This window comes from Vigna umbellata, chromosome 1 (assembly GCF_029865625.1).
Source record: "Vigna umbellata cultivar VRB3 chromosome 1, Vumbellata_1.0, whole genome shotgun sequence".
Lineage (NCBI taxonomy): Eukaryota > Viridiplantae > Streptophyta > Magnoliopsida > Fabales > Fabaceae > Vigna > Vigna umbellata.
In genome coordinates, this window is record NC_142165.1 from 23152872 (window position 1) to 23172141 (window position 19270).

At 32.2% G+C, this 19270-nt stretch overlaps 1 protein-coding gene and 1 long non-coding RNA gene across 3 annotated transcripts; one reads left to right on the top strand and one right to left on the bottom strand.

Annotated features, from left to right (window-relative positions):
* Nucleotides 1-4847: 4847 nt before the first annotated feature.
* Nucleotides 4848-6261, top strand: LOC148204949 (uncharacterized). Its single transcript, XR_015784975.1, has 2 exons — nucleotides 4848-4992; nucleotides 5861-6261. It is a non-coding gene; the product is annotated as an uncharacterized LOC148204949 (long non-coding RNA).
* Nucleotides 6262-7448: 1187 nt separating this feature from the next.
* Nucleotides 7449-11760, bottom strand: RPA2 (replicon protein A2). 2 transcript variants are annotated; one of them, XM_047293984.2, is made up of 10 exons: nucleotides 11480-11754; nucleotides 11152-11262; nucleotides 10470-10567; nucleotides 10284-10325; nucleotides 10131-10208; nucleotides 8508-8583; nucleotides 8194-8292; nucleotides 8038-8117; nucleotides 7820-7888; nucleotides 7449-7742 (listed from the first exon to the last, which is right to left on the bottom strand). In XM_047293984.2, the coding sequence occupies exons 1-10, from the start codon at nucleotides 11582-11584 to the stop codon at nucleotides 7667-7669; spliced, it is 834 nt and encodes a 277-aa protein (XP_047149940.1). In that variant the 5' UTR covers nucleotides 11585-11754; the 3' UTR covers nucleotides 7449-7666. The 2 variants fall into 2 exon arrangements, with proteins under 2 accessions (XP_047149940.1, XP_087957046.1); XM_088100920.1 differs by having other exon boundaries at nucleotides 7449-7888; nucleotides 11480-11760.
* Nucleotides 11761-19270: the final 7510 nt, after the last annotated feature.

A 19270-nucleotide genomic window follows, 5' to 3' on the forward strand; every position in this document is an offset into this window, starting at 1 on the left:
GGGAAGAATTGGAGTTCTTGAGACCCATACCCACCTGTACTTGCAAGATTCCTTGCAGTTGTGATCTTTCAAGAACCTTCTTGAAATACAGAGAGATGGAGCACGTGATATGCTTTCTAAAGGGATTAAATGAATCCTACAATACAGTAAGGACACAGATTCTGTTAATGGACCCTCTCCCAAACATAAATAGAGTTTTTTCTCTTATCATACAGCAAGAGAGACAGGAAAAGCATGGGACTGGTGACGTTAAGGTTTTGGCCAGCACTGCTGACAAAAGCAATCAATGGAAAGGACAAGGAAGGGGCTATGGGTCCCGTGGCCAAGGAAGAGGAAGAGGTAGAAACCCAAACTATGGCAAACAGTGTTCCTATTGCAACAAAATGAACCACACTGTGGATGAATGCTATTCAAAACATGGGTATCCACCTTGGTACAAGAAAGGAGAGGGGAGTCAGGACAAAAGGAACGAATGGAGCTCTGCCCATGCTTGCCAGAATACTACTGAACCCGAAGGAGTCCAGAAAACGCAGGTTACAAGTAAGGACAACATATTTGGCTCCATCACTGCAGAACAGATGCAAAAGCTACTCCGAATGATAGACAAAGAAGAGGAGCCCACTCACAAAATCAATCAAGTTCAGAGGAATGATTTTGAAGACAAACCAGGTAATTCTTCCTGGATAATTGATACTGGTGCCACTGACCATGTGACACATGATAAAATGAACTTTATGACATATCATGAAATTAAACCTATTTCTATAAGGCTGCCCAACAATACTACTCTCATAGCTAAACATGCTGGTACTGTGAAATTCTCTGAGGACCTCATTATTTTTAATGTTTTACATATCCCTGAATTTTATTTCAATCTGATCTCAGTTCAAAGTCTTATTAAAGACTTGAATTGTCATTTAACTTTCTCATCTAAGACTTGCCAGATAAAGGAGAATCATACTTCGAAGATGATTGGATATGCTAAGTCTTGGAGAGGACTTTACTATCTGCAGGATTCTCCTAAACCAGATCAAAGAAATAACTCCAGGAATGCTTTTTCTTTTAAGAAAACTGATGTTGACCTGTGGCACTATAGGTTAGGCCATCCAGGGGACAGGGTCATGAGACAAATATGCCAGAACTTCTCCTATGTTAGTTTAGGACATAATACTATTTGTGATACCTGTCATTATGCTAAACAGAAAAAATTGTCTTTTCAAAACAGTACTTCTACCACTGCTGAATGCTTTGATATTGTGCACTGTGATATATGGGGTCCTTTCAATGCTATCTCTGTTCATGGACATAGATATTTTCTCACTATAGTTGATGACTACAGTAGACATACATGGATTTTTTTGATGAATAATAAGGGCCAGACTAGAGATTTACTGCAGAGCTTTGTTATTAAAATTAAAAATCAGTTCAACAAAGGGATTAAGACTATTAGATCAGATAATGGTCCCGAATTTAAGTGTGTGGATTTCTACAAATTACATGGTATTAATCATCAAAGAAGTTGTGTTGAAACCCCTGAACAAAACTCTGTTGTTGAAAGGAAACATCAACATATTTTAAATGTTACCCGTGGCCTACTTTTTCAGTCTAACGTTCCCAATACATATTGGTCATACGCTGTTAGTCATGCGGTTTATCTTATAAATAGGTTACCTACTCCTACTCTTAATAACAAAACTCCCCATGATATGCTCTATAATTCACCACCTACTTATCTTAATCTCAAAATTTTTGGATGTTTGTGTTTTGCTTCCACCCTTGAGCAAAATAGAAGTAAACTTGACCCAAGAGCTAGGAAAGCTATTTTCCTAGGCTACAAATCTGGGGTGAAAGGCTATCTAGTGCTTGACATAAACAGCAAGGAATTACTTATAAGCAGGAACGTTGTCTTCCATGAAGACATTTTTCCTTACAAGTATGTACAGGACAACAGTTCAAACATAGAAAGTGGAAGGGACAGAGTTGACTCGCTCAGTGATTTCTTTAAAGACCACAGCTACACTGGTAATGACACACACAACAGAACTGACCATGGAGAAGCACAACAAACCACTGCTGATGAAGACAGCAGTGACAGTCCAGAAGACAGTCAGGATATGCAAGTGTATAGAAGGTCTAACAGGCCCAGAAAGACCCCTGACTACCTAAAGGATTACATCCACCAGGTCAATCAATCCCTATCATTGAAAAATAACCTTAAAACCCCTTACCCGATATCTAATCTGTTGTGCTATGATAATCTTTCAGCAAAGCATCGAAAATACACAATGGCTGTCACTGGAGGCAGGGAACCTAGGTCTTACAGTGAGGCAAAAGGCATGCACGAGTGGGTAGAGGCCATGCAAAAAGAGATCAAGGCTCTGCAGGATAATAATACATGGGTTCTAACTGAGTTACCCCCAGAAAAGAATGCTATAGGATGTAAGTGGGTGTATAAGACTAAATATAAAGCGGATGGTAGCATTGAGAGATTCAAGGCCCGCCTAGTGGCAAAAGGCTACACACAACAGGAAGGGATTGACTACCTAGACACTTTTTCTCCTGTTGCAAAACTCACCACAGTTAGACTCCTCATTGCTCTAGCTGCCTCAAACAATTGGTTTCTTCATCAACTAGATGTGGACAATGCCTTCCTACATGGAGATCTTAATGAGGAGGTATATATGGAGCCCCCTCCAAGTTTGACTAACTATAATAAAGGGCAGGTTTGCAAACTAACGAAATCTCTATATGGCTTGAAACAAGCCAGTAGGCAGTGGTTTGAAAAACTGTCTTCCTTCCTAATATCTGTGAACTACACTCAATCTAGGTCAGATCACTCATTGTTCACAAAAACAACCCCTACAGGTTTCACAGCCCTACTTGTATATGTGGATGACATTGTTTTGACAGGTAATTCTATGATGGAAATCAGCTCCATAAAGGAACTCCTACACAAGAAATTCAGAATAAAGAACCTTGGGGAACTCAAATACTTTTTGGGATTAGAAGTAGCCAGATCAAAGAAAGGTATTCATTTGTGCCAAAGGAAGTATGCTTTGGACATACTGGAAGAGACAGGAATGTTGGGATGCAAGCCTTCCTCCACTCCTTTCTTAAGTGATACAACCACCTTATACAAGATGGACAGCTACCTGGACGACCCAGGTCCCTATCGAAGGTTAATAGGGAAGTTACTCTATCTCACAAACACTAGACCTGACTTATGTTTTCCTATTAATCTACTCAGTCAATTCATGCAGTCACCCACTGATTACCATTATCGTGCCATTCAACACATTCTCAGGTATATTAAATCTAAGCCCTCTGAAGGGTTATTTTTTGCTGCTGACTCTCCTATACAACTAAAAGCTTTCAGTGACTCTGACTGGGCTACTTGCCCCAACACCAGAAGATCCACAACAGGTTTCTGTATTTTCCTAGGATCATCCCTCATTTCATGGAAGTCTAAGAAGCAGAAGACTGTTTCCAGATCTTCAACTGAAGCTGAATACAGGGCACTTGCAGCCACTGTATGTGAAATACAGTGGCTTTGCTATCTCTTACAGGATCTCAAAATTGAAACATCAGGGATACCTGCTTTATACTGTGATAACAAATCCGCGAGACATATAGCTCACAACCAGAGCTTTCACGAACGCACCAAGCATATTGAGCTTGACTGCCATGTTGTTCGTGAGAAAATCCAAGAACGCCTCCTCACCCTTCTTCCCGTGCGATCCGATGAACAGCTTGCTGATATCTTCACCAAATTTCCTCACCGCGTCAAGTTCAAGTCCATTATTCCCAAACTTGGACTGGTGACCATACACCGTCCAGTTTGAGGGGAGGCTGTTAAGAATCAAACTATTTTTGATTCCTTTTATTGTAATTTGAACCGTAGTCCATTAGCATCTTAGGTTTTGGTTTTTCTGTTATTACTTTAACTGTTTTCTGTTTTCAAGAGCTCTATAAATAGAGCTCTTCTCTATGTCTTTGAATGTAATGGAAAACTGAGATTACAAGCAATATTATAGAAACAGATAAAGATTGGGTTTTACTTACTTGTCTCTCCATTCTCTCCATTTTTCTCTTCTGCACTCCGGTCGCCTGAAGCCGCCGTACCGCCGTGCTGCCACCTTCTTTTTCGGTCTCCAGAGAAGAAGCCTCTGGATTCTCCATTCTCTTTCTTCCTCACTCACACAGCCTCTGCCACGTTTGCAGAGTTGATATTTTCCCTCTGATAGATTTATCAGAGTTGTGGGCCATGAACTATTGGGCCGCTCCCACTGCTTGTATCATTTGGGCCACAGATTAATATTGTAGTTACGACAATCTAAAAATATCTTTCAGCATTCTTTGAAGTTCTAGTCATTTCTACTACTGTCATCTCTCCACAATTGCAAATGGGGATTATCCCTACCCTATTGAACCACCACCATGTGAGGAATGACAACTTCGATGGCTAAAGCTATTGCAACAAGAAAAACAATATTAGAATATCAACCACCAAGATTGAGAAGAAGATTGGTTAATTTCGAATCTCACTATGACTTTCATTGAAGTAAAATAAAAAAAAAACCTTAATTTCAGAATCCACCCTTATCAAAAATTGGATTTCATTAAATAAAAGACATTTCTTTTTAGATCCACCTCACTGTGTCTGAACGAAATTCACGTGTACAGTTAAATGTCATTTCATTAGTCTTTTGCACACCTCAACTACTACGAATTTATGTTAATATACTATTTCACAATTATGTTAATATGAAATTTAAATTAACTATCTAGATTACTTCTTTTCATCACACTAAATTTCATTTTCTTTTTCAATAAAACTATAAAATTTAATTGTGGATGTCTTTCCTGCATACCATACTTCTCTCTTCACCGCTTCCCTCTCTCTCTCCTCTTCTTAGCAATAAATAGAAGGTAAGCTTGAAAGTGTGAGTTGCCAGAGAAATACAGAAGCTATTTTCCTATCATATATGTTCGGTGTGTTTTATGTAGTTATATAGTTTTCTTTCTTCTTTTTATTTTTTTTTTTACTTGAAATTTTGTGTTGGAAGTACTAACTACAACTAATTCATATTATAAATAGAGTGGATTGAGTTAGATTAAAGTTATTTTTTAAGGTTAAAGCGTTGATGCATCTGTTTTAATTGTTGTGATTGAGTTGTCTTGGCTTTTGATGTATGTGGAAAGTAAGAAATTGAAGCAAGGATGATTATAGCTTGGGAATTTTATGTGACCAATGACTTCAAAAGGACTAGACCTAAGAAAGTATATATAGATGCCCCTAAAGTGTTTGTAAAAATGATTCAGTTGAACCATTTAGTTTGTTAAAGGCAAGAGGAGTCTTCGGTGATTTGGTACCTGCAATATTGTGATTTGTCAAAGGAGACTATTTATTTAATATTTTGCAAATTATTTTGGGAGGTTGTTTTTAGTGTGAAATGTAGAATTTTGAATTTACCCATCTTAGTTTAATGATCAAACCTTTTTTTTTTCTTTTTCCTTTATATGTTGTTTTGGTTTTTGGTCGTTCCTTTTTGTTATTTTTTTGAAACACATTATTTGACTGTTTCTTTTCTTGGTTCACCATTTACCCCTCCGTTCATTTCCGATGGAGCCATCTGAAAATACCACTGCTTAACCATTTGGGACAGTGAAGATTATTCTTCAACCATAACACACATATATATAAATTTATAACTGTCCAACATTTTCTTTTATGATGTCTTGTTTGAATTTAATATGCATAAATTTTTTTTCATATGTTGGAACTTCACTTGGATATTTTTACAATGCATGTAGGCTTCAGTAGAAAATGTAAACGATTTCCCATTTCTGGTACATCCAGGTGTTGACCCTGCTGGTTTCATTAATATGTCATGGACGGTTCTTTATAACCTTGTCTTCTAGTGAAGGTTGTGCACCAGGGAACAGAGTTTCTGCATCTTTACTTGTGTCTTAATTTTGTATCAAGAGTAACGAATGTTGATGAAGGTATCATCTAAGCCTCAAACAGTGTTAAAACTATTTGAGGATCACATTATCTTCTCGAGGTCGGTGGCATGTTGCTTTATTGTCTAAATTTGAGGATCGCATTATCAACATACACCTCTATGATTTTGGCTATCTGCTCTCAGAATATCTAGTCCGATACTTTCTGAAACGTAACTTCTGCATTCTTCAAATCGAAAGAAATTACTTCATAGCATAAATTTGTCTGTGATAAAAGTCGTTCTCTCTTTATCCTCACTCCTGCATTTGGATCTAACCATTTCTGAGTAAGCATCTTAGAAACTGAAGTCTATTTGTACCATGATGAAAATGACATTGGTCAACCACATGGTATATTGTACTTCTGGGATGAGATCTGTTTGTAGCAACTTTGTAATCTTTTGTTTGTAATGCACCAATACGTGGATCAGGCCTACATATCCCTGGAAATCACGTATCTGAGACGGATACGTTAATAGGTTTAAAATACATATCAGTAAAGTGTCAGTAGGCAATTAAAAATTATAAGAAAAATTGTTTCAAAAAAGTGTTGCGAAGATAAAACACTATTGCTTAATGGTGTACAATTAATAATCTTGCTTTATTAATTTGTAAGACTTTATTATGCATGTTGTATAAGAGAACACATCCTAAGATCCCACACTATCCGATTTTCCTAAACTAGCATCAGATATAAAATTCAATTAATATATATAACAGACACAATTTTGTCTTGTAGTCATTTTTTCCATTTTAGTTTTTAACTATCATTAAACATTAACGGATTTCATAATTCCAAATATTAAACAAAACTAAAATATTAAACAAAACTAAAATATCTAATTTCTATGGTTTTGAAATATTAAACATTAACGGATTTCATAATTCGATTAACATTTTTTTCTACAATTTTGTTTTTTATTTAAAATTTAATAATTATTTAATTTAATTTAAAATTTAAATATTATTTCATATATTTTCATATTTTAATAATTATTAAAATATAATTTATATTATTATAATAGTTATATTAAAAAATAAAAATAATAAGCAATTTATATTATTTATATTATTTTTATTTTTATATTATTCCAAACTATAAAATGCTTAATTTTTTACGTAATTTATGCAAAGGCAGCGAAGCCGTGTTCACGGTCATACAAGAATATTTCAAATCGAACAGCTTATAACTCCTCGGCCTTGTGGAAGTAGTGGGTGTTACTGAATTGCAGATACCTCACATGAATGATTGTTACATTGTACCTAAAAATATTAGAAATTTCATAATCGTAACACTAGACCTAAAATAATGGTTTAATTGCAATAATAATAATAGTTATTATTATTATTCTGTGTTTACGGGCAATTGGAGCATAAATGATATTAAGAACAGTACCTAAATTCCAGAAAGTATTGATTTGGAAACAAAAACGACATCCAAGAAATTTAAAAAAAACGCGAAAATACAACTTTTTTTCATACAGCCTAAAATCATTTAACAAGTGTTAACAGAGCTGATTCTTTTTGTTTTTAGCATACAATAGATCAATTGATTCAGAAACATATCTACAACTCGAAACTTGTAGTCAAAATATATCACGGTTCACGTCCTAGTAGCAGTATCCAGCTCGATCCTCACCTATATTCCTCGTTACATAAAATATCAAGCTTGTTTGTAATGGTAGTCATCAATGGTAGAGTATACTAAACCATCGTCTCCAAGAGTCTTCAGCGACAACCTAACAACATAAACAGTTGAGTTACATCACCAGCAAATGCTTTGCGTAAAGAGAAAGATACGTATAACAGAACTGACATGATCCTGTCCATTGGAAGCTTGAGCTCCCGGGATAGTTCATTGACATGTATTCCCCGTTCATCTGACCTGCAATTTAAATCCAGTTTTGAAATCATTCGGAATCACAAGTCAGGTGAATTTTGTGCGATGAAAATCCAAATGTTACATTTGTTGAAAATATCAAATATTAAATTAATGGAAATCAAGTAAAATAAAATTTTAAATTTATAACTCACATATCTGAATGCTGCTGCAGGTAGTCAATAATCAATTTATCGCAATCCTTAAGTCCATCCACGCTATACTGTGCATATGCCTGAGATTAGAAAAATAGTATCATCAATCCAATTAAACTTTAGCAAACAGCAAATGTGTGATATAGAATATCATACTGGAGTTGACGTGGGCGGCTGAGATCCATTTGGGGCATTTTTGACAGGAGTGTTCAAAGATGAGACAGATGAAGGATTTGTAGAAGTGATTCCTTCCAACTACGATCCAAACGAAAATATACATGTCAGGTATGTCCACTTGACAAGGCACAAAGCTGGGAATGTTAACAGTCAAAGCTTCTAATGGTCCAATGACTGGATTATAGACGATTCTCAAATTTGCTGAATTCGTGGGATATCCATGCTATCCACTGCCATGAACCATCATACTATGATCGAAAAGAATTCAGGTAAAGTATGAAAGTTGTGTGCACCTTCAGTTTGGAGCGCAGATGGTTATGTATGCAATCAATAAAGTGAAAAGGGATCTCCTCAAAATTTGTCACGGGCCTGTGAAAAACACCATGAATATGAAATAAGCATACGATAAAACTCAGCTACAGTATTTGCCAAATATACACACTTTCTCATCATGGAAAATTGCACATATCACAATTTGAAAAAAATCATTTTTATACAACCAGATATAACTATCACTTTGTAATTCACGTGTAAATTTCTCAATTCAACAAACTCTGAATCTCCAATCAAAAGATACACTATTCCAGGGGAAAGTTTGAAAATCAAATGATACCTCCAGGAAGTTGGGCACCCATCACCGACAATTAAAACTAAGATTGAAGTCTAAATAATGCAAACATCAATATTGAAAATCAAAACCACAAATTCCGTGAGGCTAAAAAACCTGACATCGCTCACATTTATAATTAAATAATAGGGAAAAAACCTCCAAAAAATTATAAGTACTAGATAAGTTTAACAATGACGAGAAGATACAGAAACATAACCAATAGACGCTCAGTAATCACCAACTTGCAGGCACGAGCATTTGTTTTCTGGTTTGCTTTGACAAAAGAAAAATATAACTGAATATACGACAGTACATGCTTAAATGTTGAATACAGCAGAAGAAACTACCATCTAATAAGAACCTCCGATACATCCCAAGTGGTTTATGTGAAACCTCTTAAAACAGCCATACACACCCCAGAGAAAAAAGCGGTCCATTAAACACCCAAATGCATATCAGCAACAGCTCCCAAGCTAAGCAAGAAAACCCACTAATAGCAAGGTATCAATACATCCAACACAACAAAGGTGCTTTGAATCGTTAACAAAACCAATAATCAGTGATGTTCTATTATATGCAATGGTTCTAAGCCCAGGAAGAACAACTTTGCAACTGTTTTACTAGAAATAAAGGGAGGATGTAAGTTGTTGAGTCAATTTTAGAGTAGGTACACCCACTATTAATCTAAATCCTTGCCTGTCTCTACTCTCTTCCCCGATTTCAATTTTAATTGTGGAAGCATTCAGCTAGTAAAAGTGTATCTAAACGTATATAGTGGCAAGTCATGACTGAAGCACCTCATGCTGGGAGCAAGTGACAGAGCCCCCAAAAAGGATTCATATACATTTGTTGAATAATCCGGCATCTTTTCCTAATATATAATAATAGTGTCTCAACATTGATGAACCTGATAAACCACAATGACAGCCACCCCATTCTTCAATATCAAACACCCTTAACATTAGATATAGTGAACCATAACTTTACTCCAACTTCCAATTAGATAGCTAAAGTAATGACTTATGAAATAAACAAGAATTGACTTTTCTCCATAACTGACTTAAACCTGTGCTTATTAAGGTGTATAACACATTCTATAAATTCACTCCAAGTCATAATTAGATCCCTAAAGTAATGACCAATGACATAGAGAAAGGATAACTCTTATCCATAAGTGATTTGAACCTGTTCTCATTGAAGATTCAAGAAAATCGTATTCATACCAAGATATCATATCAAATTAGTAAATAAACACCCACTGCACAATTGCTACAACATAACACAAAAAGGGGTGTAGAGCACATGCCTGACAGAGAAAGCTACAAGTTGCCTAACGCCTTGGAAACTTTTCAAATGCCCAAAAACTCGGACGTACATACCATTCCTATCATTGAAAAAAAAAATTAAGTTTAGAAATATAACAATCACAGACTCGTGTATTACATATTCATGAACTTACATTACTTCCTCCATTTCCTTCGTGTCAAAAGTCTCATTAACCCTGATAAAAGAACACCAAAAACTCAAACCACATTTTACAAACATTTATTGGGGAAAATTTTCCACAATAGAAAGCAAAGCAACACAACACAAATTATTTGAAAACTAATTTAATCTGAAATAACATTTATAGTGCGCAGAATACCATCTTCGGCATTTTATTCGTCCAGTTCCATCGTCCAAAACAAAATTGACATCGGTGTTTCTCTCAACTTTCTCAAACGCCATCCCCACTAGTGTTACCTGAACCAAAATAATGTAAAGCAAAGAAAGCAATAAGAAGGCATTGTCAACATAAAGTATTGTACATTATTAGGCAACCAAAAAATTTCATAGATTGTGCTCTTAAAGCAGTCATTATGAAATTAGTAAACAGACAATAGATGACAATAACGCGGTCAATGCATATATTTTCCAAACTAAAGCAAACATTAAAGTATGTAAAGTAAGAGTTTAATTTTCATGCATGGCCAATATAAAGATGACTCCACTTTCAAGTCTTTAACCAATTAGACACTAAAAATTATAAACGAACCGTTTATAAATGTTAATTATAGTCATTGTGAGTGTACAACTTTATATCACACATGCATCCAATGATTTAAGAAGTGTTACGCAGTCAATACCAAAAAATTAAACTCAAACAAAAACATGACATACTTTTCCATATTTCGAACAAGGGTACCATAAAATTAAGAAGTGTTACGCAGTCATTACTGATATATGTTTTTCCCCACTATGTAATAAACAAAAAAGCACGGCATACCAATTCTTATAAAATGAAAGAAAAATAATTCAAAACTGACTAATAAAAGCGCGAGGCATACATTGTTCAGATCTACACCGTTGATCACGAAATTCGATTTTTCGTCACCGGTTTGAGAGGCTTCACTAATCTGCTTCACCGTCACCGGCACCAAACCCTGAGTTTCGCGACTCTTTAACGACCGAAACACACAACACAGTTAGTAGAGCACAGTGTTTCGCTTTCAAAACGAAAAACAAAATTAGTTGCAACTACTGAAATTAGGTTAACACCAACGCGTTCGACTCATTTCTCACAAAATAAATTATCCTGAGTGCGTGCGTGCTTTGTTTGGTGGTTTCTATTTTGCAGAGAAATGGAAAATTACAAAAAAGAGATCGATTGCATACTTTTGGCGGTGCGGAAGATGAATCGTTGAAGTTAGACGGCTGAGAGGACATAAATCCGCCGCCGGAGAAGCCGGCGGTGGCATCGAATTGGGAGCTGGAGAACATCTTCGAAACCCTAGAAATAGAGGGAAGCGAAACAGTTGATGATATGTGTTGTGGGTTATGTTATGCTTTGAATGAATTAACCAAAATTGCGTGTTGTTTTTTATTTTGATTCCCGCCAACGACGTTTCCCTTTTTCTTTTCCCGCCGTATAGGGTTTCAACTTTCAGCTCCGAACCCTCCCCGTTTGTTTTCTAAGAAATTTAAGAAATAAAATTAATTAAAGGCTTAACTATATTCTTTAAAAAATATAAATCATTTTAATTAATAGTTTACTTAAATAACTCCTTTTCTAAAGTGACTTGTTTATTATGAAGAGGATATTTAATAAAATTCACATCAATATCTTTTAAATATTATTTAAAAAATAATTAATATAAATCAATTTTATTTTAGTTGTAATAAATTGAATTGAATATAATTATTTTTAATTTGTGAAGGGATTTGAATGGCTTGAAAATTTTCATGAATGTTCTTGATTATAGAAACATAAACAAAATATTCATCTACAAAAAATTCTCTAATTTACAAATTAATAAAAAAGTTTGAGTTCATACGAGTGTGTGAAAATGAATATTATTCCTTAAAAATATAACATGTATTTATAATGTTTATAAGTCCTTAAGACATCAGTTAAAAAATATCATAATATCGATAATAATAATGTTTATAAGTCCTTAAGACATCAGTTACAAAAAAAATCATAATATCAATAATAATAATAATAATAATAATAATAATAATAATAATAATAAAATAATAATAATAATAACTTAATGATATATCCTATACTTAGTAATAATAAAAGATAATATAAACTAATAAAATATATTATATTATGTTGATATATAATATTAAGAATATATAAAATATAATCAAACTACTAATATTTTATCACATATTTTGTTAATATACCATAATTAAGCTAATAAATATATTTTTAAACATTATTAACCATATCAGGTGAATAGTGTTAGCAATATTAACATATTTTTTGAGCCAGATAAATACCGTCTTAATTATTATTTTTAAATGTTATTTTATTTGTTGGTTTTAGTTACATTGAAATCTACATTTTTAAAGGACTGAAAATGCATATATTAGTTATTGGATTTGAAGTCTCGTTTATAAATTTTGAAAGTTTAGACAAATTTGTTGAATTTCTATAAAATAACTTATATGTGTTTGATTTTTCTTGTATTAAGGTGAAGTTTTGTATTTGAAGTTATGGACTTCATTAGATTCCTTCTATAGACTTATGTCATATACAGCTTAAATTTAATCTAAACATTTAGACATAAATCATTTGTTTAATTTTATAATTTTAAAAGTTGTTTTTTTTTTCTTTCCTTTTCTCTCAAATTTAGAATTGTTATTTCATTTTTTGTCTCTTGTTGTGATATTATTTCTTTATATATGGAAAAGTAATTACTGAAAACTAATTTATGAATTCAAGATATACAAATCAGATTAAAATTTGCATCAATCAATTGATGCTATGAGATTGTTCTTCTTTTTTCTAATTTAAATTTATTTTGTGATTGTAATCTAATTTGTTTATTTTTAGAAATCAATTGAATCTTGATTTGATAATTAGGTAAAAATTAGATTAAATGATATTTTAATTTGATTAACTTAATTGGTTAATTGTTTCAATTTATATCTAAATTTTTAGATAATTATGATAAGATGAATTGTATGGAGTTTCAATTTGTAAATTGACTTTTTTATCTTCTTATTTTATATTTTTCAATCTTTGTTTTATGTTTTTAATTCATTTTCGTTATAAAAAACCAAAATTACTTTGTATGAGAAAAAATGCTACAAAATAAATACAATCAATAATTAATGTGTCTTTTGATAATAGACTTAATATTAATGTGTCTTTTTGATAATAATAAAAAATATTGCATAAAATATTGATATTCAATCCTTAGTTTCTCACTCTTTGAAAAAATTGTTCTACTATCAAATGGAGTATGTGGAAAGCAAACAATAATTACAAATTCAATACAACAATCAATGTTGAATGTTGAAACACCCAAGAAGATATCATTTTCAAAAAGATATCAGCCTGCATCAACTTTTAAAAAAGATATATGATTTATCAATTCTTAATACAACTACCACAAGATAACATTGAAACAAATAAATGATAACAAATCAAAAAGAGTTTGTCAAGACAATAAAATCATCATAAAGATTTTATAACTCAACACAACTTTGATTATTTGAAGATAGAAAATACTTTTGAAAATATGAAACAACTTTGTTAATTTTAATATAATTCGGTCAAAATAATTGCAAAATTACTCCAAAGATTGAGACTGAATGTCTATTTATAAAGTTTTTAAAACACTTATTTAAAATAAAAAATTACCCTTTTATTGATTGTATGAAACATATAATCAATTATTTTAATTGAATTTTGAAAACTAATTATAAAGTTTTCAACATTTTAAGCAATTAAGGAGCATAATTGTATGGCAACAACAATAGTTTGGAGATTGACCATAACCTCTTGTTTAATGACCTTCGAGACAAGGTCATTTGGTTGAAATTACAAGTTGTTCCAAAATTGTACGACCAACTTTGTCAGTCGGTGGGTATCCCAATCAAAGTAGTTGTGGATGCCACACTGAGAACATCATAGCCATACTCTTAAGCTCCTAAAGATTAACCTAGTGTTAAAGGTAGAGCCTTGTTGATTTGTCTTTTGTTGGACCAACAATCGAGACTCTACAAGCAACATCATAAACATCTTCAATGATGATGGAAACTTCTTAGTTCAGATTGGTGATCATGGTAGAAGGTAAGTGTTTTTGGAAGTTTTAGAGCTTTTAGGGTTCTGAGGGAGAATGCTTGGAAGTGAGAGTAAGAGGGCACATGATTTCAGAGATAACTTTAAGGGCACAAAGACTTTTAGTTTTCTTGGCGAATATTTGTGTAATGAATAAATGTGGTTTCTTGGAATTCGAATAGTCAAGGTTTTAAGAGTAATCATGGTATATTAAATGTGGCATGTATTGTTATGCTAACATGTCAATTTTGAATTTATGTTTTTCCTAGATGATCTTTAATGGGCCACCTAGTTGGACTTTGTACATATGACCTTATCCATGATTGCAATGTCCATAGACGATTTATCTTAGACAATGTAACATTATGATGTCTTAGACAATATTCCTTATATGTTATGCATGCAATGTGGTGTATCTTCAAACGATGTGTCTCAGACCATACAATTAAGCATGATATCATTAGACGATATGTCTTATGATATTTTATGTTAGATGCTACGTGTGATCAATAAATGGAGGGATGTTTATACTTATCTTTCTAGTGCATGTTCTCTTGTGGTCTTCCTCGAATCTTGTTGGTTCTTTCTTTTTTCTTCCTCAAGTCTTAGGATATAAACCTTTCTCCCTTTGTGATAAGTCAATATCCATTGTCTTGGCATCATGATAAGAGTTTATCTTTTATCCTCCATTAAATTTGCAAGAGAGATAATTTGTTTCTTTGATACCCATCTATAGTTGGGTCCAACCTTGTTACTTTTGCTTTTCCTTTTCTTTTCAGAATTAGACTTATCATTGAAAGTTTTCTTCTCAGCCTTAACAAATTTAATAAATTTTGATAAACACGATTGATCAACAAGTTTATTTCGTTAAATCATAATCTTATTTTATCCAAAGGACATTTGTTATTGTTTATTAATACCTTTAAACATTTGTTTCCTTTATAGGTTTTGTTTAACACTTTGATTAAAGTGTCATTTTTTTGCTGAAGTTCAACGCGTTTAGTGTTTTCTTTAAGCTTTTTCATTATCTAAAATGAGATTTTTATTTTATAGCTTTAAAACATTAAATCTTCCTTCTAAGTTACTCGCAAACACATCATATCGTCTTTTGACAATTTAAATCATTTTTCAAAATGGTTTTTTCCTTTGACACATTTTTATCTTGTTTTCTCAATTTTTAATATACATTAGCTAACTTAGAAGAATTAAACATTAATTTGTCATATGCTTTAATAATAGAGTGGATATCATTAAAGTCTACTCCATCGTCAGAGCACTAGTACAAAAACAACATATAACGTCATGCGTTCAACGTCCAACCATTAAATAACCAACGTTAAAAATGAGCGGTGACATTTTTGTAAAAAAGTGCAATTATTAAACGTCGTTTATAATTGTAATTCGACGTAAAATGATATAAAACGTTGAATGCCCTTTAAATTCGACGTCAAAAGGTTAGTGAATTCAATAAAAATTTGAGCGAAAGATTGAAAATTCATTCACTTTATCTTAACGCGCGATACCCTCTTCTCTTCTCAAACTTTTCTCGAACGAAATTTGACGAGCATCACATGTAATTTTTCTTTCATTTGATACAAATGCATGTTAATTAACTACTTTAGGTATGACTTTTTTTGTTTTAACCGATTATTTTCGTGCTCTTGTCCTTCATAGGCGCATTCTACTTTCTCTTTCACTGGTGACAAAACTTTATTCTAATGAACCCACCTTTTGAAGGTTAGTTTTCGTTTTCGTTTTGAAGAACTTATGTATTGAACTTGTTTGTTGTTTTTTTTGTTGAACTTGTTTGTGTTGTTGTTTGGTTGAACTTGTTTGTTGTTATTTGATTGAACTTGTTTGTTGTTGGTTATTATTGTTTGTTGTTAATACTACACTACACGTTCATAGTTCATGCTTTATAAAATACCAAAAACTGAAATTTATTGTTTTTATGCTTTTTAAGTTTCGTAGAGTTGTAAAAAAATATCACAATTAATTAAAAAAATTGATTAATGTCAAATATTGACAAAATTCGACGTTAACGTTAACGTCCTATATTGAGAAAATCTGACGTTAATTTAATGTCAAATTTTTTAAAGTCAACATCAATTTAACGTCGACTGATATGACGTCATTCGCGATTTTGCCGTTAAAAGTCCAAAATATTCGACGTTATACGTGATTTTTGTACTAGTGGAGTCGTCTGACGTATCACACGTTGGATCAACCATTATGCATGTATTGACTTCTTTAACTTCATCTTCATATGAGCTTGGATATTCTAAGATGTTTACTGCCTTATCTGCTTTGTTCCTTTTATCTTCCTCATATGTGGCAAACAGTGCATCCCACACATCTTTAACACTTTTGCATTATTGTATCTTTTCATAGATATCTTCACATAAAGCACACGTTAGAATATTTTTGGCTTTGAAGTTCAGGAGATTCCTTGTTTTTTGATCTTTTGAACAAGAGCTTTTGGTTGTGGGCATTCTTTCTCTATTTAGAGGTATGAAATTTTCATCTTTCACAATATCCCACATGTCAACATGACATGATTCAAGGAATGTAATCATTCTTTGTTTCCAAAGATGATTTTTTCTTTCCTTAATAGAGGAGGATGATTGATGACATATCCTTCACTTTCCATTGCGATCTGGATAATTTTCTCAAGTCCTATTCAGAACTAACCCTCGAGGTTAGCTCTAATACCACCTGAAATCACAGAAAAACTCTAGAGAGAGGTGAATAATGTCTTAAAACTTTTCACAAAGCAACGTCTAATAGATTCTCAAAAGATAGATGATTTAAATAATATGTTTAAAAGTTGGTTTTTATGAAGGGTGTTTAAAGGAAAATGTTTTTAAAATGCAAAGTAATAAAACATAGATTTTATACCAATTCACTCAACCTGAGCTACGTCTAGTTCTCCCTTAAGAACTCATAAGGGGTTCCATTAATCTTTATGAAGATTACATGAGTTTTACCTCTCCAGGTTTACAACGAGTATTAGCACCACTCCTGGTTCACCTAGTCAATACGACTAGTCTAAGTTTAACCACTTTTAGTATACAAGTATTCTAACCACTTTTTGTTCAACCATAGACAAACTGTCTAGATTGTTTAACTCAACTGAGTTAAACACCATTTGTTTTAATTCTCTTCATAATGTATAACATAATCAGTGTTATAAGCATATACATATTGGTAACTCTCAAAGAGAGTGTAAAATCAATATAATGAAATCAATGATATTGTTAAGGATTTTCTCTTTTAGAGAATATGGATTAAGATGATATAAGAGCATACTAACATCAAGTTTGTTTTAGAGTTCAAACTATCACTCTACTATCTTTCTTTTCTTCTCTTCAAGGTTTCATATATTTATAGCTTTTTTTAAGAGATTATCGTTAGACAGAGGTTTATTTCATTTAGAGCTGTTAGCATTTTTAGGTGAGAAATCACACTCAAGTCTACTTTGCAGAGGTACAATGCGTTACCATAACTTTTGTCAAAACGTAGCTTGTATGATACGTCAAAGCATAGGTCTTCAAGGGAAACATTCATAGAATGTTCTTCATATCTCTCAACGTCTTTTTTTAGGTGCAGTGATTCTGATAAAGTCTTGTACTTTTGTGATATACACAAATATCAAGAACAAGGTATACAAGTATCAAAGCACTTTATCGTATATGCATTAAATATTTTGAACGTTAATGAACGTTTAGTTGTATTGCATATTCAAAACATTTTATCATTTATCAATTCATTAATAAATGCATCATTTAGAAAAAAAACATATGATCATCAAATGGTGTAAAACATTAGATGATTTATCAAAAGCTATTTGAGATATGCAGTGTTTAGCGGACTTTTGTTAGACGATACATTTTGTGAGATGCTTGTTTGAATTAACACTGTTTTGAATAAAACATACTTTTAAGCTTCACTGTTAATAATGAGATAAATGCTTCTGTTTGTAAAACATTGTCTTGTAAGACGTTGGCTGTTTAGACGTTTGTACGCAGTTTGTGAAACGCTATTTGTTACACATATAATCTGTTAGATGATTCTTTAATAAATACACTTTTTTTTCATTAGGCAATGTTTATAAAACTTTGTTCATCACACAATATAGTATAGAAAACGTTATCATAAGTTTGTTTTTGTCTATAAAAGAAATTCAAAATATTTTTCTGTTAGACGTTGTTTCTTTTAAACCAAACTTTCATTTAAAGAAATATTTCGTTTAATGTTTTTTTTTAAACTTCAAAACTTGAGTTGTTTGAGAGTTTAATTTGTAGATGATCTTAACGTAATAAACATATATCTTTTTTATCTTTCTCCTTCTTTTTTTATACTGAGGTCTTCTTATTGTTATGCAAATCTTAAATTGCAAACAAACTGATAATTAAATACAAATATATGTAACCATACTTCTTATAGATGAAATCAAGTAGCTACTAGGCTACAACTTTGATGTTAGATTGAGAATATCTTAGAAAATCTAGTTAAACTTTTAAATTCTTAATCTCTAGTAGTTTGTAAGGGTTATATAGTTATTTTAATTATTAAATTTTACAAATTAAGTTATTCAAAACGTTTAAATTTTATTTTTGGTATAATAATTTTGTTTTTGAATTTTTTTACCGAATTATGTTAAGTTATTTAATTTATTTTAATTTTTAAAAAATATTATTATTTTAAATATTGGTCTTCTAAAAGTCAAATTTGAATAACCCACACATATATTATAAAAGGTTGATAAGTTCGGATCCAAATCTAATCCAAGAAGACCATTGCGGTAACCTAGTTTTATCACCTTCCCTGTCCCACTAGTTACATAAATGAAAATGATCAAAACTAAAAAATATAGCGAGATAAGTAGC